A 24,599-nucleotide genomic window follows, 5' to 3' on the forward strand; every position below is an offset into this window, starting at 1 on the left:
ATCACTTGAACCTGGGAGGTGGAGGTTGCAGAAAGCCAAGATCGTGCCATTGTACTCCAGCCTGGGAAACAAGAGTGAAACTCCGACTCAAAATAAAAATAAAAATAAATAAGCAAATAAATAAATTTAAGAAAGTAGTATTTGAGGATTAAGTTTCAAAACTGTTCCTGATACATATTTATTGCTATACAAATTAATAAAATAGCAATGTATTTAGACAGAAACTACAGTATGTTAGTTTAGATAGAAATAGTGAGATTTGGGTAATTTTAATAAAGCAGCACTTGTATAGCAACCTGAGGGTTTTCTCTTTAAGTTTTATACTAAATATTCCATAGACTGCTGACATAAATTGATCTTTGAAGTTACTTAACAAGACCTATGAGATGAGTCAGATTCAGTTCTTCAAAAGCAGATGAAAAACAGGTAACCAAAAAGGTAACCATGAAAGCATTACAGAAAGCATTGCACTACTCAAAGGGGAACTAGAAAAGCAAGACTGATTAAGGTAGAGATTTGCTTTTACAATATGAAACCCAAATGTAAGGCTCCAACTTAAATAATATGCCAGGCTGTTGCCAGAAATGTGCCAATTTTAACTTTATTTTCCTGTTCATGAAAGCAGAGCCCCTTCCTTCTGTTCATTGGAAATGTGATTCAATCTTAATTTCAGGCAGGCATAAATGGCACTTTTTTTTTTTTAAATGGAGTCTTACTCTGTCACCCAGGCTGGAGTGCAGTGGCACAATCTTAGCTCGCTGCAACCTCCGCCTCCCAAGTTCAAGCAATTCTCCTGCCTCAGGCTCCTGAGTAGCTGGGATTACAGGCACCTGTCACCACGCTTGGCTATTTATTGTATTTTTTAGTAGAGACAGGGTTTCACATCTTGGCCAGGCTGGTCTTGAACTCGTGACTCATGATCCACCCACCTCAGCCTCCCAAAGTGCTAGGATTACAGGCGGGAGCCAGTGCGCCCGGCCAGTGGCATATTTTTTAAAAGCTACCAAGTGACTGTAAGGGGATGACCCCTTCCCAGCCCAGACAGAAGCAGAGATCAGGATTAGCAAGGATGGTGGAAAGCTCCTGAAATCAATTTCACATGTTTTGGTGCAGCCAGGTGTAAGCACATCATATATGACTATGAGAACACGAGGAAGCGGTCAGACGTGCTCGTGAGGGAAGAAATGTGTGTGTGGAAACTTCTGGATCCTCATTACACCCACTGATAAAAGGAAGAAAACCTTTCTTCCGGTAACAAAGAACAAGGACAGCCCACTCCCTGGAGCTTCTGGATTGGAAACACTCACCAAATCATCTGCTGTCACAGGCTGTCCGCTTTTGTCACTGGCCACCACCATCCTTCCCAGCCGAGCCTTCATGTCCGCGAGGCTGTCCGTCAGGGCCAGCACCGCCATGATCTCGCTGGCCACCGCGATGTCAAACTGCGCCTGAACCAGCCCAAGCACAGGTAGTGGTCAGTGACAGCACCACTGGGATGGCCGTTCCCACAAGGAGCTGGGTTTCAGCCATGAAGCAACTGCAGGCCCAGGGAGTCTATCCTCAAAAGGCCATGAATGCAATCCCATCACTTTTCTGCGTGTCTAGACCATGCAGGTTTGTGCCTGGTGCTCCCTAGGGTGGTGTCCCAGGGGGAACATGCTCTTTGCCATGCTCTGTTCAGCAAAGGGTGGGTTGGGTTAGGCCCCTGTCACACCCGCTCACAGCGCCACCACATGGTTTGCTGTTGTAGCATGTCTCATACTTAATTGATTACTAATGTCGTTATCTGCCTAGGATGTGTCTCTACCACTGGACCATAAGTGCCATGAAGGCAGGGACTGTATTAGGCAGGTTCACTTCTGAATTCAGAGCATGGAGCATGAAACCCAGCAGGCATGCAATACACATTGAATCAATTAATGACCAGCCTATGGACCTTCTTCCCTGTCAGTAACCGGTCTGTCAAGGAGTCTGCATTTGTCTGTCTGGCACGGAGATAAGGGGCAGTGAAAGATGCTGGCTTCCTGCATGTGCGTCTATGATCCCAGATCTGGATCTCAACACAGCAGGGAGGGCACTCCAGTCAACTGGTGGCACAGACTCAAGCTGCCCAGGAGGGTATGGCCACATCAGATCTTGAAGCTTTCAATAGTGAAAGCTTCGAGAGCAGAGACTTTTTGCAAAAAGTTCCTAAGACTTCCTGTTCCCATCTCTTGGCTCTGGCTCCATATTTGTACAAAGTCCAACATGAAATCAAAGGGACACAGGAGTGTGTACTTCCTCCTCCTCCTAATTCAGCCACTAGGAACGTTCCTCTGGACAGAACCACTTCATTACATCCCAGTTTAATTCTCTTCTTTCCAAGGGGAGGGTGAGCCAGACAAGTTCAAGCCTACACAGAGAAAGAATGGCTGAGCCCTGGTGGGATCACCTTATGAGACATTTTATTATCCATTTCCATCACTGACAAGTGAGGAAATGAAGGAAATAAGGAGCTTTCTGGCTACTTTCTGGTTGAGATTGCATTAGGCACTGATTTAGTGAAAAAATATTACCTGGAAGTCATATACAACTATATTCAATTATTGCATTCTCAATATAACTCATTTCAAACATAAGTGGTTTTTCATTGTATGAAATTTAGGGTTCTCTATACTACCATTCCATTATTAGCAGTGCATATGAGAAAATGACTAAAAAATATTGAGATTTTCTATACAAAACATGAAACTTGACATATTCTTGAAATATTAGCTGTGTAAATAAGAATATATAATCCATATTCAAGATCTTCATTTCTAATTGCTACAATTACAAAATTCCACATCTGGAGCATCAAAAAATGAAACCAATTGGGTGAAGTGAAATATCATTTATTCACTTTAATGACTAAATGATGTGCATAGTGTAAGGCTGCTCATTTTGTTTTGCAAATAAAATTTTTCAAAATCAAATAAAGATGCAAATAAAATTTTTATCAGCTTATCACAGGTTTATTGATTTACTTTTTCATTTCATAGGTATATAGTGGGTGTATATATTTATGGATCGCATGAAATATTCTGATACAGGCATGCAATGCATAACAACCACGATAGGGCAAATGAGGGATTTAGCACAAATTTAAACAAAGGCCAATGTGGGCTGTTGGCTCGGATGTGAATTGATATGAATTTCCCGGAAGGTACTGTCAAAATAAATGTCAACATCTGAAATTTGTATACTCTGACTCTGTAAGCATACCTCTGGAATAATATCCTAAGGGTATTGCCAACAAGTACACACACAAAAATGTGTGTATACTTACTACAGCTTACTTGTGATAGCCCCAAACTGCAGTCTACGTGCTCACCAACACTGGTTGAATCCATTAAGGTACCTCTATGAGACATGACGTAGCCATTAAAACTGTTGCTACAGATCTACCTTTATTGACCTAAAAAGTTGTCTTCACTACAGTCTTGAGATAAATAAGAAGCAGTTAAAACTCTTAAATACACTATAATCCCTTTTTACTTAAAAATATCTATGCACAAAGCAATACAAGATATAGCCTTGGGCAAGATTTTTAACATAACGTCCCAATTTCCTCATTTGTAAATCAGCTTTACAAACGAAATGTGCTAATGTAAATAATGGAAATGTTAATACAATGCACAGGGTAGGCACTTGAAGGCCACTGTGAATCTTCCATCTTTCCAGTGCCTAATCAGCACAAAAATATGCAGAGAAAGGGCCTTTTCAACACTCGCTTTCATTCCCAATCCTCTTTCCACAGGCAACTAATGCCCTATACATCTTTCTATTTTTCACTCTAGGCACTTATATACATAAATAAGCTATAAGTGCCCAGAATGTGAGTAAACACGCTGGGTTTTTCTTAACATAAACACGTTTACAATGTCAGTATTTTACTTCAAATTTTTAAAATGGTTTTTAAAACCTTTCCAATGGGTATGAGAGCTCTCTACTCTCATCACGACACCTATACAGACATTGATTAATTTCAACTCTCCCATGATACAAAATGACAAACCAAATATATGCAATCATTCCTACTGTTGGACATTTGGATTGTTTCAAATTTTCACCACAGTAAATAATGCCACAACAGATATCCTAATACACAGAAGTTTTTCTGCATCTAACACATCTTCTTCTTCTTCTTTCTATTAAAATACTTTTACTCCAAAAGTTGTAATGGTTGGATCATTTCAAATATTAGTAATAACAAACTCATCAAAAAAGAATTTCTACTCCCACATCCCCATTTCCTTGCATCCTCACTAGCATTTAGTATCTACTATTTTTACTTGATAAACTCCTAGGTAAATGATACTCGATTGTTTCAGTCTGCAGTTTTATGACTACTCGTGAATATCCTTCCATGTTGGCATTTTACTTCTGCATCCATAAACTGTCTTACTTATTCTACTCATTTGTTGGACAGATATTTACTTAACACCTACTACTATATGTAACAAAGTTCTGTTCTGAGCATAGGGAATACAGCAATAAATAAAAAAGGGAATAACCTCTTTTCTTATAAAACTCCCACTTCAGCAGGAGAGGCTGAGGAACATGAAAAGCAAGAATGCTTGTTAAGGATCTAAGCCCACTATTGTTTGGGCTGTCCTTTTCTCCATCAATCTAATTCCATCTTCCTATTTTTCAGAAATTTCTAAAACTTCATGGCAATGATTCTCCAGTTTGCTAGCATGGATATTGGAAATCTGTGTGTGTGTATGTGTAAGTTCCAGGACAGGTAGGAGAGGAGGTCCATGAACTTAGTTTCTCTTCTTAAGGCAATGTCTGTATTTATTCACTTTTTAATTCAAGACATTTCAAAAGGTCACAAGTCTATCTGGTATAAGGATTGGTTATTATAGTACAAGTGACTCTTCTTTCACTAATAAAGACAACATAAAGGACATAAATCTAAAACTGTTCTAAAATGTAAAGTTTATAACCAATTCAAAAAAAAAAAGAGAAAAAATACAACACAATTTAGAAGCCCATTGTGCCTGGACGAAAAATCATGGAATTAATTTATATTCCCTAAGTGCCATTGACACACATGAAAAATCTATTAGAGTAAAGGCAGACATCATAATTTTTCTTCTGCATTTTCTGTATGAGTAATAAGCCACTATCCTTTAAAAAAAAAAAAAAAACTCCTCCTGCTATAAAGTCTAATAATTAGGTGTTTGTTCTTTGATATGTAAAATTTGAGTAATGTGTCTGAGATTTTCTTTTATCAGTTATGCAGATGTAGTATTATCTGGGTGGGTTCCCAATAAAGTAAGTAAGAATTTATATTCAAGGAACACCCTGAGCAGCTCTTTCTAGAAACACAATTTGAAATATACATGAAAAAAAAATGAAATTAACATACATGGAAAAGTTGGTAAAAAAGACATTGGAGCCTCTGTATCTTCTGATCCTCTCCCAGCCCTGCTGAGAGCATGAAACAGTGGGAGAACCACTGGCCACAACAGGTTGGGGATGAGAAGAGAAAGGCAAAGAGTGAGCTCCCGGGCCAGTGGAAACGGACATAAGAACAGAGCCAATCCCAGTAAGAAAGCACCACCTACCTGCCGGGAATAGCCCTTCTCTGTGTTTCCCTGCCCGATGGTTATTTTTCGTAGAAATCGGTCATTGGTATCCAATACTGAAAGAGAACAGATTAGTTCTTCAGTTAGCAAATATGGACCCGCCACCTGGTGTATGTCTGACATTGTTCTGATGCTCAGGAAGTTGCAGAGGGTAAAAGAGACAAGGCCAGGCTCCCCCAAGCTGACCGCCTAGTGGGTAGACACAGAGAAAGAATCAAATAAACAAAACAACATCCACTAGAGGCGGGGCATGGTGGCTCACGCCTGTAATCCCAGCACTTTGGGAGGCCAAGGTGGGGGATCACTTGAGGTCAGGAGTCAAGACAAGCCTGGCCAACATGGTGAAAGCTGTCTCTACTAAAATGCAAAAATTAGACAGGCATGGTGGTGGGCTCCTGTGATCCCAGCTACACAGTAGGCTGAGGCAGGAGAGTTGCTTGAACTCGGAGGTGGAGGTTGCAGTGAACTGAGATCACGCCACTGCACTCCAGCCTGGGAGACAGAATGAGACTCTTATCTCAAAAAAAATAGAAGAAAGAAAGAAAGAGAAAATAACCACTAGCGATAAGTGCCACAGGAAGATAAGGGGTGTTACGATGAAACCCAAGTCACAGAGGACATTCCACTTTTCTCAAAAGGTGGAACATAAAACAACCAGCAGGTTGGATGTCATGATTCAGACCTGTAATCCCAGCCTTTTTTAGAGGCTTTTTTTGGGAGGCCAAGGTGGGTTGATCACGAGGTCACGAGTTCGAGACTGGCCTGACCAACATGGTGAAACCCTGTCTCTACTAAAAATAAAAAATTAGCCGAGTGTGGTGGTGCCTGCCTGCAATCCCAGCTACTCTGGAGGTTGAAACAGGAGAATCACTTGAACCGGGAGGCAGAGGTTGCAGTGAGCCGAGAACGTGCCACTGCACTCCAGCCTGGATGACACAGCAAGACTCTGACTGAAAAAAACAAAAAAAACCCAGCAACTTCCCTTCTCAGTATTACCCAAAAGAACTGAAAGGAGACACTTAGATATCTGTACACCCACTTTCAGAGCAGCACTATTCAAAATAGTCAAAAGGAGAGAGACCAACAGGTGAATGGATAAACCAAATGTGGCACAGATAGGCAATGGCATAGCATACGGCTGTAAAAGAAGGCCATGTTGATACATGAATGGATGTTGAAAACACTGCGCATAGTAAAATAAGCCAGATACAGAAAGGCAAATACTATATGAGTCCACTTACATCAGGTGCTTAGAATAGGCAGGAACAGAAGAGGGGAGTAATTATTTACTGGATAAGGAGCTTTTGTTGGGGATGATGAAAAGGTTCTGGGCATAGTGACGGTAGTGTAATCACTGTGAATGTATTTAATGCCATGAGTTGTGTGCTGACAAATGGATAAAAAATATTATGTTATGTCTATTTTACCACAATTTTACAAACCAAAAGCAAATAAAGTAGTATTGGGAGGAAAAGTCCATGTGATTAGAACAGGCACCAGTTCTCTTCATTTTCCTCATTGGCCTATTTGAATTTTCAGCTGCTGGTTGGGCATGGTGGCACACACCTGTCATCCCAGCACTTTGGGAGGCCAAGGTGGGAGGATCGCCCAGGAATTTGAGAACACCCTGGGAAACAGTGGGAATAAAGAATAAAAAATGAGGTGGAAGGATCGCTTGAGTCTGGGAGGTTGAGGCTACAATGACCATGATTGTGTCTCTGCACTTCCATTTGGGGCACGGAGTGAGAGCTTGTGTCTTTTTTGTTTTTTGAGACAGATTCTCACTCTGTTGCCCAGGCTGGACTGCAATGGTGTGATCTCAGCTCACTACAACCTCTGCCTCTTGGGTTCAAGCCATTCTCCCGCCTCAGCCTCCAGAGTAGCTGGAATTATAGGTGCCAGCCACCACACCTGGCTAATTTTTTGTATTTTTAGTAGAGACAGGGTTTCACCATGTTGGCCAGGCTGGTCTCGAACTCCTGACCTCAGGTGATCCACCTGCCTCAGCCTCCCAAGGTGCTGAGATTACAGGCATGAGCCGCCGTACTCGGCCAAGACTCTGTCTCAAAACAAAACAAAATATAACAAAAAACAAGAATTGCAGTTATTTACATTTTGTGAAAATTAGATTTGATTTAGTGAATACCATTGCAACAAAACAACACCAGAACACTGACTTTGCTAATTTATGCAGCTTCAAATAACAAGCTGTCCACATTGACAACTTAGATCCATTTTACTCAATGTACACGATATGGCACTGATGAAAATGGTGATGGAAATTATGTATTTGGGACTGTAGGCATCCGTACAATGAAGAAAGCTAACCTTTTCTTTCACACGCAGAGCACTAGCAGGCCAGCTTGCCCTCTTGGCCTGTGGCTGCTCCCTGACGTGGCGGCTGTTAGTGTTTATAACAAGCTCCCTCTCTCTCACACACACACTCAGACACACTCACACCTCACACAGACACCAACTGACAGTCACACACACACAGAAACCTCCTTTATGAGTTTTTCAGCTATACACAGAGCAAATACAAAATGACAGGACTGCTTCTCAATAGTATCATCAGCCACCTATTCTTCCCAAGATGTATATAAGGTGCAAAGTCAATCAAGTAAAAACATCTTTCCTGCTACGTAGTATGCACAATCTTGGCACCAGATTGAGGGGATCTTTTTATCAAATTTCTTTAAAATCAACAAGAGAAATTCAGCTGTTTTTATTTAGCAAACAGGAAACGAAAACAAGAAAAAAAAATCTGGCAAGATCAACTAGAATCAGTGGCCTCCAAAGCCCACCTGTGCCTTTAACATGGCCTAGGAAGCAGAGAGTCTCGCAATCCACTAGGATTTTGATTATGTAGGGAAAGAGACATGTAACAGCATCAGTGATACATAAGAAATGTGGAGGTTAGCCGGGTGCGGTGGCTTACTCCTGCAATCCCAGCAAATTGGGAGGACGAGGCAGGCGGATCATGAGGTCAAGAAATCAAGTCAACATGGTGAAACCTTGTCTCTACTAAAAATACAAAAATTTGGCCGGGCATGGTGGTTCACGTCTGTAATCCCAGCACTGTGGGAGGTCGTGGCAGGTGGATCACGAGGTCAAGAGATTGAGACCATCTGGCTAAGATGGTGAAACACCATCTCTACTAAAAATAAAAAAATTAGCTGAGTGCAGTGGCGCATGCCTGTAATCCCAGCTACTTGGGAGGCTGCGGCTGAGGCAGGAGAATCACTTGTACTCAGGAGGCAGAGGGTGCAGTGAGCTGAGGTCACACCATGCACTCCAGCATGGTGACAAAGCAAGACTGTCTCAAAAAAAGAAAGAATAAAGAAATGTGGAGGTTAAATTCCAGCCCACAAGAAAGATACTAGAAAGTAACCCTATGTTAGTGATCCAAAATGGAATTCTTGGTCTCTGAAGGATAGAACTAAAAATGGAATAACAGACACTTACTGGCTCCTGGGCTATGTATTGAGGGATTACTTGTGCTTACTCCTGAGCCAGCTGTACGGAGATACAAAGGTGAAGACAGCGCCAGTCTCTGACATAAGGCATCCTATAGAGACTGCCAGTGGGGATGGGGGTGGAGGCAGTAGGGGGAGGTCTGTTTGCTTATTTTTTGCTCTAGACAGTCCCTTTAGTAGTACAGAGCTGACCATGTCCTAAGTAACATCTAGAGTGTGCCTAACGGCTGATGAACAGCCAATACTGGCTAAGAGCCTGGTGGTACAAGCTGTTAAATCAGGGGCAGGTCCACTGTTTTGGCTCCAGTGGAAGACACGGTACTGATTCCCTAGAATGTTGTTGGGGCAAGGAACCAGCCACCTAATGGTTGATTCCCTGAGGCTGAGGGAGGCTAGTGAACCCTTGGTCCACGGCCAGGAGATGGGCATGAGAGGGAGATGGAGAAATGGCAAGCCTGTGAGGTCCAAGGGCTCGGATGCTCAGAGAGGCAGAGGCTCCAATCTGCCCACCTGTGCAAAATTGTGCTCTGTAACAAAATGGCTCTATGTCTACATTTTCTTCTGCTTATGTTAAGCATTTCTGGAAAGGTCTGTGGATTCCTTGTCCCACTCTGGTTCCAGGAACATGAGACCTTTAAACTTATGAGGTGTAAGATGAAACAATCATCAGACTTGTACACAGGCTGAAAGGAGGGGGTGGTCATTAAATGGCGCAGCATCCATATGGCCTGACAAGAAGGGTTCATTCCCACCCCCCTGCAGCCCGAGTGTCCTGCTCTAGTTGTCAAATCAAATAAAGACCCAATCTCATCACAAAGGCTCTGTTAGCTCGAGGTTTAAGCCAAAAACCCTACTAGTAACTGTTCTCCATTCTTTTGATGAAGAGTCCTATTTCTGATATTAATTCATGGCAATAAGAGCCAAACTACGTATCAAATGTCATTCCCAATTCCTCTGACCCAGGTAGCTTGTCCACAGCAATAAAGTTTTCTTTACTTCAGTGCCCTGAACAATAACAGAATTCAAATCTTTTTTGGAATAATTTTGTAAATTGTCACTTCCATTAAAAGTGATTCACAACCACAGAATGTTTCAATCCTTCCTGGCTCCACAGAGAGGAACCAACTGCATACCAGCCCCAGGTACAAAAGATGATGTAGACTTTCTCTCCCAAGATCTACGTCTAAGCCCTTGCCCTGTTTCTGATGGCTGCTCAGGCTGGAGCCCCAAAGCAGAAACAGCAGAATGCCAACTGGCATAAAACTTTCTCTTTCAGCACCTCCACATGTTTGGTTAAAAATACAGTAATTTCCACCTTCGTGATTTTTCTGTCATCAGTAAACCTCCAAAACAGTTTTGAAAACTAACATAAAATCACAAATGCCTTGGAAAAAAAACAGATGACAATACATTTTGGACATCACGATGTTTTAATAATAAATCTTCCCAGTTCCAAAAAAAAATTCAGAGAAAATATGTAGGCTCCTTAATAAAATGCTCAAAGTATTCATGTCCATTATTTAAAATGCTATTGGTGTTTTCAAGAACTGAGGCATGCTTAAGTAAGCTGTGGTTCATCCACAAAGGAATATTCTAGAGTATTTAAAATGGCCATTACAACAAAGAGACAACAAAATATAAAATACTTATGACATAAATGAAATGCATAGGATATAAAATCTATACACTTAAGTTATAACTAGAGTTATACCAAAAAACTAGATGCACACAAAAATCTATGAATAGTAGTTTTATTAGTATAGCAAGGTTTTTAAAATTCTTTTGAGACATTTCCAAAATCTCTATAATGTTATTACTTATTTCAAAATTAAAAATGTATCCTTAAAAGTTTGCAGGCTGGGTGCAGTGGCTCACGCCTGTAATCCCAGCACTTTGGGAGGCCAAGGCGGGCAGATCACTTGAGTTCAGGAGTTTGAGACCAGCCTGGGCAACATGATGAAATCCCATCTCCACTAAAAATACAAAAACTAGCTGAGCGTCATGGCACACTCCTGTAATTCCAGCTACTCTGGAAGCTGAGGCTGGAGAATCCCTTGAGAGTGGGAGGCAGAGGATGCAGTGAGTGCAGATTGCACCACTGCACTCCAACCTGGGTAACAGAATAAGACAGACCCTGTCTCAAACAAAACAAAACAAAAACCCACAAAATTTCCAAGGAGATTTTACTTTAGTTTGGGAGACAAAGACACTCAAAAAAACTACCCAAGCCAGGCAAGATGGCCCACGTCTGCAATCCTAGCACTTTGGGAGGCCAAGGTGAGTGGATTGCTTGAAATCAGCAGTTCCAGATCAGCCTGGCCAACATGGTGAAGCCCCGTATCTACTAAAAATACAAAAATTAGCCATGTGTGGTGGTGTGTGCCTGTAATCTCAGCTACTCGTGAGACTGAGGCAGGAGAACTGACAGAGCCAGTGAGGTAGAGGTTGCAGTGAGCCGAGATCATGCCACTGCACTTCAGCCTGGGTGACAAAGCAAATGAGACTCTGTCTCAAAACAAAAACAAACAAACAAAAAAACCCTACTCAGGCCGGGCACTGTGGCTTACGCCTGTAATCCCAGCATTTTGGGAGGCCGAGGTGGGTGGATCACGAGGTCAGGAGTTCAAGACCAGCCTGGCCAACATGGTGAAACCCTATCTCTAATAAAAATACAAAAATTAGCCAGGCATGTTGGCGTGCGCCTGTAGTCCCAGCTACTCAGGAGGCTGAGGCAGAAGAATCACTTGAACCCAGGAGGTGGAGGTTGCAATGAGCCGAGATCGTGCCACCGCATTCCAGCCTGGGTGACAGAGCGAGATTATGTCTCAAAAAAAGAAAGAAAAAAAAAAACACTATTCAATACAACTATCACCAAAGTGACTTCTGTTGATCGTGTGGGCACAGCTTTCGGGTCAGGAAAGGATGCTCGTGTTTCAGTGAAGCACCCTAGCTTGGAAGCTGGAATTATGATTATATTTTAAAGATGAGGAAACTGAATCAGTCGTCTATCCAAAGTTGTACAGCTCATAAATGGCAGAGCCAAGGCTTAGTCTCTGGTGTTTGTGTCTCCACCTCATGGGTTGTGGGAAAACACTAAATTCTTAATGGACTGGGTATGTGGATTCCCAGGAAGGAAACTCCCTGAAGCGGCAAGACCTGGGCTCATCTTGGAGGGCAAGAGTGGCCTAGGCAGGAGACAGGATGGAGACGGCCCAGCCAGGGCTGGCAGCAGGACGGAGGTAGGCCCTCCTGGGTAGAAAGCAGGCAGGAAGCTTAGGGAGGGAAGCCACTACGGGTGTCCTGAAGGCCAAGCTCTGCGATGGCCACTCTATCACCCAGGATGTGGGAGCCACTGGAGACCTCTGACCACAAGAGGGTATCTGTTAATGTGAACCCTCTGAACTAGGGGATGGAAACAGAAGCGAGGAAATCTATCAGTCTGGAACTGCTATAAAATGCACATCTCATAAATATGTTCCAAATGTGAGAATAAAGTGGTAAACTGAGGGGAGAGGTATGAGAATAATGGAAGGAGGATCAGGAATCCATGCCATCGAACATTTCTACAGCCGTAGAAGGTACTTGAAGTGTGCTTGCTGTATTTCTGTGCAGCGTATGTGACCATCTCCATTTCCAATGCCAAGAGCACGCATGCGACTTGCTCAAGGTCATACAGTGAGTCAGTGGCAGAGGAAAGACACACTCAGGGATCCTGACTTCCCATTTAGTGCTTGCCCTCTGTCCCGTCCCACAGTGAGCTATAAGACTGAGGCCAGTGCAGGAGAAGGAAGCGGACATCACAGCCGAGAGGGAAGCAGGGACGTCGAGGTGGTGGGGAGCTGACGGAGAGTCCATCCGGCTGCATTTGAAGTGGTGGAGGGAAGCCTTGTAAACGGGTGGAAGCACATATCAGGTTTGGAGGAAAATCCAGCACTGGAAACACACCGAGAGCCAGTGGTAAGGAAGTGAACAGAAGAAGGTGAGATGGTGGGTGGAGGAGGAGCAGGACAAAGCCAGGGAGGTGTTGTCTTTTTTAAACGTTTTGTAAAGTTTGCTTGTTTTTTCTTAATATAGAGACAAGAGGCCAAAGATGAGAGAAACTGAGGAGAAAATTAGGTAATTTTCCTTGGAAATTTGGAAGACACAGGAGTAGATGGGATTGAGCCCGGAGAGAAATTTTGTTTGGAGGCAAGACTAAGGGAAGAGGGTGGTTAGATAAAAGTCACTCAAATAAATGGTGAGAATATGAAGCACAGGCTGGGAAGACCACTGCACAGGATCAAGCTGTGAGTTTCTGAATTTAATCTAAGAGCTTCGGCCATCAGCCTGCTGGCGTCTCCCCAGCACCCACCTCTCTGCCACGTGATGGTAGACGGGTCGATGCTGAGACGGGCAAATTTACTCACTTCCTCTTCTGTCAGCGTGCTTGGATCAGTCTTATTTATTCCCAATTTCTAATGATTAAGAAGAAAAAATGTGAGAAGTTTGAGAAGAAAAGGTCACCAAAAATATCCCTCTAATTTACTTTTCTCTATGATTAGTAAAGCCTTTTAAAAAATGAAACTGGGCCGAGCACAGTGGATCACACCTGTAATCCCAGCACTTTGGGAAGGTTGAGGCAGGCAGATCACCTGAGGTCAGGAGTTCGAGACCAGACTGGCCAACATGGTGAAACAGTCTCTACTAAAAACACACACAATTTTTTTTTTTTAAGTAGCTAGGCACAGTGGAGAGCACCTGTAACCCCAGCTACTTGGGAGGCTGAGGCAGGAGAATTGCTTGAACCTGGGCGATGGAGGTTGCAGGGAGCTGAGATCATGCCATTGCACTCTAGCCTGGGCAACAGAGCAAGACTCTGCCTCCACCCCACCCAAAAAAAAACAAAACTAAACTGAACTTTGAATGAATTGTAGGTTAGGCCAAATCAGACAAATGCCTAGGGCCAGATTTCTTCTATAAGTGTAAGATACTGGGAATTTGTAACAAAGTCTGAAATGGATTGATGTGAAGATGTCCTGGATTGACAGCATACAACTAACTACAACTTGTGCCTGCTGCTGGCTGCTTCACCAGGGGCTCCTTGGGCTGCTCTATGCAGCCACCATGTACCCTGCTCAGAAGAGACATAAACTGCTGTCTATATAACTGATGCCCCAGTTCATTAGTTCTTTTTAAATACAAATACCAGTAATTTAAGTTTATTCCTATATTTCAAAGTAAATTATTCCTAATTCATGGAGGAGAAAAAAAAACATTAAAACTTTTAATGTCCAGTGAATTTTTAAATTTTATGTAGAGATGGGTGTCTTGCTATGTTGCTTGGGCTGGTCATGAACTCTTGGGCTCAAGCAATCCTCTTGTCTTCGCCTGGCTAAGTGCTGGGATTAAAGGTGTGAGCCACTATGCCAGGCCAAGAAATCTTCCTATTGATTTTGTGTAAATAAAACATCTTAAGAAAGTAATTTTTGGCTAGGTGTAGTAGCTCACGCCTGTAATCCCAGCACTTTGGGAGATTGAGGCAGGTGGATCACCTGAGGTCAGGAGTTCGAGACCAGCCTGGCCAACACGGATGATGAAGCCCCTTCTCTATTAAAAATACAAAAATTAGCTGGCATGGTGGTGGGCACCTGTAATCCCAGCTACTGAAGGCTGAGGCAGGAGAACTGCTTGAACCTGGGAGGCAGAAGTTGCAGTGAGCCAAGATTGCGCCATTGCACTCCGGCCTAGGCGACAGAGCAAGACTATCAAGCACACAAAAAGAAAGTGATTTTTAATGATGAAGCATAAAAAAGATCTGGGAAGCAGAAACTGCATGTTGTTATAGCTACCAAGGATGGAATTACTCACTACTTTCAACACACTGAACTTGGTTCAGTAAGAAGCAGGAGGTGAATTTTTAAAACCAATAATGCCAACCAGGGGTTGTAAGTTATACCATTTAGGGTTATGTTCTAGTCTCTGAAACAGAGCTAGTAGCAACCAATATGATTAGAAGATCAGAGGCAGCAAATATCATCAGAAAAAAGATAATGCAGGTTTTAAGAATTAAGATGGCATTCGCACGTATAATTGTAGTGTTTGCTGCAACAAAAACATAGATGAGGCTGGGCGCAGTGGCTCATGCCTGTAATCCCAGCACTTTGGGAGGCCAAGGCAGGTGGATCACCTGAGGTCAGGAGTTTGAGACCAGCCTGGTCAACATGGGAAAACCCCATCTCTACTAAAAATACAAAAATTAGCCAGGCACGGTGGTAAGTGCCTGTAATCACAGCTACTTAGGAGGCTGAGACAGGAGAATCACTTGAACCAGGAAGGCAGAGGTTGCAGTGAGCTGAGATCATGCCACTGCACTCCAGCCTGGACAACAAGAGTGAAACTCTGTCTCAAAAAACAAAACAAAACAAACAAATAAAAAACTGTAGATGGGTTTTCAAAGGTTATCTTATAATTTCCTAGAAATTTGACAAATTTCATAAAAATATTTCACTTTAGAAAGAGAAGGACTCACCAAAAATTCTAATTTGTTAATTTTTTCAAGAGATGAGATCTTGCTATGCTGCCCAGGCTGGCGTGCAGTGGCTATTTACAGGTGCCATCATGGTGCACTATAACCTTAAACTCCTTGGCTCAAGCAAACCTCTCATGTCAGAATCATGAGTAGTTCAAACTATAGGTATGTGTCCCTGTGCTCAGCTAATTTGTCAGTTGACTAGGGTACTCATAAATTAGCAAAACAGGCCGCTCATGTCATCGAAAAAGAAACTGAGACCGAAAAAGGTTAATTAATTTGTCCACCTGGCTCTTTCATGTAGAACCAGGTTTCAGGCTTCGAACTCTGTGCTCTCTCTGCTCCAGTGTTCTGTCTCTATAGAGTTTAATACCCAAAAGGATATCAGAGAACCAGAATCAAATCAAATTGAAAATTTCAGGTTTTGACAATCTTTCTGATGTGTTTCTAGGATATTTACTTTTTAAAGAATTGCTAACTGGAAACTTACTTTTAGCCGAGCAAGCTGGATTTCTGAAAATTCTCTGACACCATTCACTAAAGGAACCAGCCGATTATACAGAGCCTAAAAACACAAAACAAAAATAAGACCCCGCAAAAGTTAACTGTCCATGAACTTGGACAATTCACAGTATATGAAAAAAGTTCATTGCATTTATAACTGAACTGTTTAGATAAAAGACCCTATTAAACTGTGTGGGCTAATATAAACAACGTAGACTTAAATTCTGTCATTTTCATAAAACTGACGAGATCTGAAATAACACACATTGCAAAGAGTTTGCAGAAATATATTTCTTAATCTATATCGCTACAACTACAAAATGAAGATGTATCTGGATTGTGCTGCAAAGACTCACTAAGGAATTACTTTAATTTTAGAAAATGAGGACCCTTGTTGTAAAACATGCCAGAAAGTACCCCTTTTGTCTATGTCCCATGTCTATGAGGGATTAGCTTCTGGTGGGCGGTCTCTTTTGGGGGTGTGGTTTAACTTATAACCTGCATGCACAAGAAGCCCAGTAAGGGTCTCTGACGTCTTTTCAGCACATCCAATATAGCTCCACATAACATTATTCTTAAAACGACATCTGTCTGATACCCTTTGAATAGACTAGAGATTGTACCTACGGCTAGAATGAAGAGAACTGGTCTACCTACTGTCTTTAAAACTAATGACTCATCTCAGATAATATTTGGATTTTACAACGTAGTACAATTCTCTCAATAACTTGGCAGTGCTCATAAACCCATTTGAGAATCTAACCAAAGGATGGCTCCTTCTCCTTGGGAAATAGGGATATGTAAAAAATCACAAAATTGAATTGAATAACCTTTCCGAGTTTGCAGGCATGGGAATTCTTTCTACAAACTACTTAAGTATCCAGGAATTCCAGGATACAATACCCAAAATGGCCAGCAAGGAATCCTTCTCACCTTATCAGTTTGCGTGTTTTCATGCAGAATCCTGGTGTCGATGGCAGCAGCCAGCAAGTTATTGGCAGCTGTGATGGCGTGGATGTCTCCAGTCAAGTGAAGGTTGAACTAGAGAAATAAGATATCTTTCTATTTATTTATTTTCAGAAATAGGGTCTCGCTTTGTCTCCCAGGCTGGAGTGCAGTGGCATGATCATAGCTCACTGGATCCTCAAACTCCTGGGCTCAAGCAATCCTCTCACCTCAGCCTACTGAGTAGGCTGGGACTATAGGGGCACGCCATTGTGCCTGGCTAATTTTCAAATTTTCTGTAGAGATGGGGGTCTTGCAATGTTGTCTAGGCTGGTCATGAACTCCCAGGCCACTGTACCAGCTGAGACTATTTTTTAAAACAACTATGGTGGAATTCAAGGATTGAATAAATAAAATAACATGCAGATCACATATCCTTATAATGAGCTGAGTCTATAGGGATGCCTAAATGAGAAAATCAAGGTCAAGGTTTTCCACATGACAACAAAGAAACTTTGAGCAATCACTCAGATCATAAATTCTTCCATCCTCAGGTTAAGGCAAAACATTCTGATGAGTCTCCTTATATTCACTCTCTTTATGTTTATTCATTGTTTTATAAGAATACTAGATATGGCCGGGCACGGTGGCTCACGCCTGTAATCCCAGCACTTTGGGAGGCCGAGGCGGGTGGATCACGAGGTCAAGAGATCGAGACCATCCTTGTCAACATGGTGAAACCCCGTCTTTACTAAATATACAAAAAATTAGCTGGGCACGGTGGTGCGTGCCTGTAATTCCAGCTATTCAGGAGGCTGAGGCAGGAGAATTGCCTGAACCCAGGAGGCGGAGGTTGCGGTGAGCCGAGATCGCGCCATTGCACTCCAGCCTGGGTAAGAAGAGCGAAACTCCGTCTCAAAAAAAAAAGAATACTAGATATGACTAGTAACTATTTTTATAATACTAGAAAATAGTATCACATCAAACATGTTTTGGAATGAGGCAGGGCATAAAATAAACAGTAACAATAAAATAATATGAAATTTTACAGAATTTTGAAGAAATAGAGTATTTTACCCCTTATGACTCTACTAATTCTGCTATTTTCCTTCCAGTCTCATAAGCACTCATGATTACCATTTGTAGGATTAGCTTCTGGTGGGCTGTCCAGTTTTACAAAACTTCTATAATAATATTGTGCATAGTTTATAGAAGCTACATATGGTAGACGTACCAAAATATTCAGGCTGGATATTTACACTACCAAATATTCACTTTTACAAGGAAGGCCACGGTTATAAAGAATACACACAAATACATTTTCCTTTTTTTAAAAAAATTAATTGCTAGTGAGTAATATATTTTCAGGAGAGTAGTTACTGGGTTAAATGAGCTCTCTTTCTATTTTTTTTTTTTTTTTTTGGCGGAGATGGGGTTTCGCTATGTTGCCCAGGTTGGTCTCACACTCCTGGGCTGAAGTGATCCTCTCGCTTCAGCCTCCCAAAGTGCTGGGATTCCAGGTGTGAGCCACCAAGCCCGGACCTTGGGATCTTGATAATATCACCAAATTGCTTTTTAAAAGGGATAAAGTGTCACCTGCAAAACACTAGTAGTAGATCAGTTACTTCAGAAATAAAGTAACTTTTAGACTAAGAAATAATTTAATAGTTAAGAAAGTGGTATTCTTTTTGAAGCTGCATTTCCTTATTTCTTGGAAAGTTAAATATTCATATTTTCTTGTTAAAATTTTACTTTATAACATAAAAATATGTTCACTGGAGAAAACATGAAAAATTATGTATTATATATATTTTATAAATATATAATTGTACTTTTAAATATTGGTATCATAACACCAGAACAGTTTATAGTTTAGCTCTTACCCTCTCAATATAGCCAGCATTTTTACATCATTAGTCTTCAAAATAGTTAACTTGAGATCCTATTATTATCTCCCCATTTTTTAATGTTATAAACTATGTGAAGGTATATTTAATTTAAAATTATCTATTTTCTCATATATTCATATTTTTCTTAGGGTACACTAAAAATGAATTTATTCGGCCAAAGGATATGCATGGCAAAGCACTTAATACATATTTCTAGCCTTCTTCCAGATGTGTTTTCCTCAATGTACACTTTCCAACAGTGTGTGGGAGTCCGTTTCAATCTCTTTCCCAAAATTTGGTATCATAACTATTTTGAAGAATCCAATTTTGTCAATTTGACAAGTAAAATGGTAACTGATAGTGGTTTGGTTTGGTTTTGAGATGGAGTCTTACTCTGTTGCCTGGCCTAAAGTGCAGTAGTGTAATCTCGGTTCACTGCACCGTCCGTCTCCCGGGTTCAAGTGATTCTCCTACCTCAGCCTCCTGAGTAGCTGGGATTACAGGTGTGCACCACTATGTCCAGGTAATTTTTTTATTTTTAGTAGAGCCGGGGTTTCACAATGTTGGCCAGGCTGGTCTCGAACTCCTGACATTGTGATTCACTCACCTTGGCCTCCCAAAGTGCTGAGATTACAGGCATGAGCCACTGTACCCAGCCAATAGCAGTTTTAATGTAGATTTATTTACTTGATTGTTAGTGAAGATGAATATTCATTTAGCTAATAATATTTTTTTTTTTGATGTTTCTATTGAACCCTTTGGCCATTTTACAGCTGGAATGTAAGTTTTCTTTCCAACTGTCTACTTGATGTCTACCTGCATATTCCATAGGCCTCTAAACTGACTCCCTCCTTCTTACTACCACACTCCACCACATCTGACCATCTGATCATGCAAACATCAGCAAACAACGTTTATGTTGCTTTTTGCTCTTTTCCATCCTCACTGACCTCATCCTGGGCCAAGCTACTGCCATCTTTCCCTGGGCTACTTCCACAGTCTTCTTCCTGGATCCAACGTGTCTACTGAGGCGCCCTGGTCCCTTCATCACACAGAAGATCGGGTAATTTTAATAAAACTCAATCTGCATCATGTTATTTGTCAAGATCCCTTCAATAGCTGACCTTGGAACTTCAAATGAAATCCAGGTTCTTGGCTACAAATCGCAATCGCGCGACAGAGCTGGCGCCTGCACACTTCTCTACCTCAACCCCCACTCCTGCCGGCCCACGGGGCTCCAGCCACCCTGGTGTCCTCCAGTTCCCGGAACAGGCCAAGCCCTTTCCTCCCTCAGGGCTTTCCCCACAGCAGTTCCCACTGGCTGAATGCTCTCCCTCACTCTTCATAAGGCCGGCTCCTTCCCATCCTTCCAGTCATAGTATTTTCACTTTCAATCCCTCAGTCCATCTGGAATTTATTCTAACATTTTCCCATATGGTGATTTATCACGTTCCATCCAGTACACACTGGCTGTGCATGGCACTCAGTCAACAAACATCCACTAAGTGTCAGGCACGGTGCTCAGAGCTGGGAGGATACAGATGAAGAAGAGACTGTAGGCACTCAGCTTCAAGGAACAAACTGCTTGTGTCTGGCCCACTCAACCATCATAAGGTAGTCCTCTCGGCTGGATGCTGTGGCTCATGCCTGTAATCCCAGCAGCTTGGGAGGCAGAAGTGGGTTGGTCACCTGAGGTCGGGAGTTCAAGACCTGACCAACATGGTGAAACCCCATCTCTACTAAATATACAAACGTTATCTGGGCATGGTGCTGAGCACCTGTAATCCCAGCTACTTGGGAGGCTGAGGCAGGAGAATTCTTTGAACCCAGGAGGCGGAGGTTGCAGCGAGCTGAGATCACGCCATTGCACTCCAGCCTGGGCAACAGAGTAAGACTCCATCTCAAAAAAATAAAATGAAATAAACAAGGTAGCCCTCCCCTCCAAGTCACGCAGCTGATGCCCTAAAACAGCAGGACACCAACATCCCTCCAATTTGCTGGCTAAACCTGAGCCATTCCCCTGCATGTGTCCCTTGTACGCCATCTGTAATTTGGCCTCCTAGTTCTGGGTCTTCCTGGCTCATGAATGGTAACCATCCCCATTCAGACCAGAGGCCTGGCACAATTTTTCTCAGCAGTGCCTTGGACTACTCTTTCTCACCCCACTCACAGTACTTGAAGTTTATACAGATTTTCTTTTTAGCCTCCCTGATGGGTAAACACTTATATTCTTTTATCAAAATCAATAAATACTTCCTTTTATTTTTGAGTTGGAGTTGCGCTCTGTCGCCAGGCTAGAGTGCAGTGGCGCTATCTCGGCTCACTGCAACTTCTACCTCCTGGGTTCAAGCAATTCTTCTGCCTCAGCCTCCCACGTAGCTGGGACTAAAGGTATGTGCCACCATGGCTTGCTAATTTATGTATTTTTAGTAGAGACGAGGTTTCACCATATTGGCCAGGATAGTCTTGATCTCTTGACCTCGTGATCCGCACCGCCTGCCTTGGCCTACCAAAGTGCTGGGATTATAGGCATAAGCCACCATGCCTGGCCTAAAGTCAACAAATACTTTCTAGTAAGTTCGTACTATGTGCTGGGCACTCTACTAAATGCTGGGACCTGAGACCTCAAGAAAGGCCTGCAACTCGCCACAGCCAACTGAACCAGAGAGCCGTAAACACAGAGGGAATCTGTAGGGTAGAGCAGAACCTTGGCAATGGCCTAAGCTGGGTAAAGAGGACAGAAAAGGAAGAATGTTCCAGGCATGGGAAAATCCTGGAACCAAGAGAGAAAAGGAAAAGAGTCTGTAAGGGCCGGGCGCGGTAGCTCACGCCTGTAATCCCAGCACTTTGGGAGGCAGAGACCAGCGGACTGCCTGAGCCAACATGGTGAAACCCCATGCCTACTAAAAATACAAAAATTAGTTGGGCGTAGTGGTGGGTGCCTGTAATCCCAGCTACTCAGGAGGCTAAGGCATAAGAATTGCTTGAACCCAGGAGGCAGAGGTTACAGTGAGCCAAGGTTGTGCACTGCACTCCAGCCTGGGCAACAAAGCAAAACTCTGTCTCAAAAAAAAAAAAAAAAAAAAGGGCCGGGTGCGGTGGCTTACACCTGTAATCCCAGCACTTTAGGAGGCTAAGGTGGGTGGATCACCTGAGGTCAGGAGTTCAAGACCAGCCTGGCCAACATGGAGAAACCCCATCTCTTAAAAAAAATAATAATCTGCAAGGAGATGGACCCAGGGGAGAAAAGAAGGCAGGTGGGGACCTGCAAACAGGGAAGCAGGGGCAACCGGCCACAGGGGCCTCCTGTGCTGTACTGAAGGGTGACAGGTGACAGGAGAAATCACAGAATAGGAAAGTGACCTGTTCAGATTTGGGTTTCAGAAGCTCGCCCAGGGCCTGAACGGTGAGGCTGATGCAGAGAGTAGAAGTGAACTGATCACTAGTTAGTTACAGGCGATGAAGAGGTAATGCAGAAGGCAGGGGGCGTTTTAGAAAAGGAAGAATTAACAACATCAGTTATTTTTGCCCATTATCCTCTGGAACTCTTTTATTTTGGAGTCCTTTTTTTTTTTTAAATGGGACACTTCACAAATTTGCATGTCATCTTTATGCAGGGACCATGCTAATCTCTGTGTCATTCCAGTTTTAATATTTGTGCTGCCAAGGGTCGCACTGGAGCCTGAACTGACAGGGGGAAGCATTAGGTCTTTGTGAACTTGGCAGTACAGCAGGTGACCGAGGGAGGCACAGACGCACATTCTCTCATCCAGACCCGCAAGGCCAGCAGGGTTTCAGGATTCAGAATTTTTTGGAGTTTAGAAAGGCGGTGTGATTTACATGTAGTTTATTTATAAAACACCCCAAGCAGGGGTTCAGTCAGCACCTGTTAATCAAAACTAATTTTTCTACAGCAATAGGTATGAATATTCACGCCAACTAGCACAGACGAAATCCACATAAAGCTCACCACAGCAAATGCCAGGGTGTGCCACTGCATGAGTCAGGCAAACATTTTGGGGTTTTAGAGCCTTGAGGACTTTGGGACTGTGGATGAGGGTCTGTGGGCCTGTGTGGAGGGAGCAGAGGACAGATGTCAGGAAGGAAATATAGTGATACCTGACCCGCACCTCTTCAAGGTCTTACCTCCTCCATGGGGATGACCTGGGCATATCCACCACCGGCGGCTCCTCCTAAACAACAGAGCAAGTGGCATTTCAAACGGGTCACCAAGTACACCTGCCACATGGACACAGCCTGAGGGACGCAGCTCCCCAACCCCAACAGAGAGGCGTCACACTCAAGATGAAGTAATGAAAGGCAGTGAGAGACATTAATGGTTATGTCCAAGCAGAACAGAAAAAAAAAAGTTGATACTTTGTCTAACTATGCAGCTTAAGGACCTCCATTTCCTTTCTTAAAAAAAAAAAAGGTAAAAATAATAGAGCAGCTATCATACCAGGATATGAGATTATTTTGTTAATTTATTATTAGGTCTCTGTGACTATGCTTTATCTAAATCAATTGTACACGCTTTCATGTTTCAGAAAACTTTGTTTAAAAAAAATCCACTGTGGCTGGGTGAGGTGGTTCACGCCTGTAATCCCAGCACTTAGGTAGGCTGAGGCGGGCAGATCACTTGAGGTCAGGAGTTCGAGACCAGCCTGGCCAACATGGTGAAACCCCATTTCTATTAAAAATATGAAAATTAGCTGGGCGTGGTGGTGGGTGCCTATAATCCCAGCTACTTGGGAGGCTGAGGCTGGAAAATCACTTGAACCCAGGAGGCGGAGGTTGGAGGGAGCTGAGACTACGCCACTGCACTCCAGCCTAGGTGACCAAGCAAGACTGTCTCAAAACAAACCAAAAAAAAAAAAAAAAAAAAAAAAAAACCCACCACATAGCCACCTCAGATAAGTAAATTATAAACTTCAATTTATTTCAGATAATAGTATGTAAGACTTGTCATGCTGTTTATCCCTCAAAATGTTGGTTATGGGAGTAAAAGAACTTCTCTTTCTTAAAACAGGAACGACGCCGCCAATGTGTGTATCAATTGACAGCATCCTCGCTCTTTAAGTGCTTTCTCGTTTGATCGTCACAACAACTGGGTGAGCCTGGTGCCGCTCTCAGCGGTTTACACTTTCAGAGATGCGGCTCCGAGAGGTTGGGACTGGCTCAAGTTGCCCAGGGTCACACCGCGGTAGAAAACACGGCTGTGACCAAAACCTTGGCCTTCTTGCTCCCACTCTAGTGTTCATTTTGCTACATGATGCATGACATGCTATGAGTTATCAGTACTTAATGAGATAAGAGTTATTCATATTTGTTAACAGTAATATAAATATAATATTGTTAAAAAAAAACACAAAGTGCCAAGAACAAACTGTAATTTTAGCCATAAACAGGATTGTAAAGTGAGCTAAGGAATGATTTCATGATAAATCATGGAAGAAGGAGTAATGAATGGGAAGGTGCCAGATATCAGCCCAACCACAGCCAGAGCGGAATTTCATCACAACTCGCTGTCCACAGCCAGTTGGTCTCCAGAGAGCTCTGCAGGCCCCACACAGCAATTCCAATGAGCCAAGACTAAAGCAGAGGGAAAGACCTTTCCCCGGAACTGGGATGATCAAACACCGATATGCATGGCAGTGTTTCA

General features: G+C 42.7%; 1 protein-coding gene and 1 non-coding gene across 3 annotated transcripts in view; both read right to left on the reverse strand.

The window, feature by feature from the left end:
- MTHFD1L (methylenetetrahydrofolate dehydrogenase (NADP+ dependent) 1 like) overlaps window positions 1-24,599 on the reverse strand; it is a 227,448-nt gene that overhangs the window by 127,691 nt on the left and 75,158 nt on the right. For both annotated transcript variants that reach the window (XM_064360573.1, XM_064360574.1), the window contains exons 13-18: window positions 23,084-23,130; window positions 17,037-17,144; window positions 16,090-16,164; window positions 13,443-13,545; window positions 5,595-5,671; window positions 1,308-1,448 (exon numbers count right to left, since the gene is read on the reverse strand). In XM_064360573.1, the coding sequence (XP_064216643.1) occupies window positions 1,308-1,448; window positions 5,595-5,671; window positions 13,443-13,545; window positions 16,090-16,164; window positions 17,037-17,144; window positions 23,084-23,130 (551 nt within the window). The remainder of the gene's footprint in view (window positions 1-1,307; window positions 1,449-5,594; window positions 5,672-13,442; window positions 13,546-16,089; window positions 16,165-17,036; window positions 17,145-23,083; window positions 23,131-24,599) is intronic.
- Window positions 22,510-22,613, reverse strand: LOC135268533 (U6 spliceosomal RNA). Its single transcript, XR_010336845.1, has one exon. It is a non-coding gene; the product is annotated as a U6 spliceosomal RNA (small nuclear RNA).

The sequence above is a fragment of the Aotus nancymaae genome, unplaced genomic scaffold (assembly GCF_030222135.1).
Source record: "Aotus nancymaae isolate 86718 unplaced genomic scaffold, 86718_ANA_hifiasm-v0.15.2.pri h1tg000040l, whole genome shotgun sequence".
Taxonomy (NCBI): Eukaryota; Metazoa; Chordata; class Mammalia; order Primates; family Aotidae; genus Aotus; species Aotus nancymaae.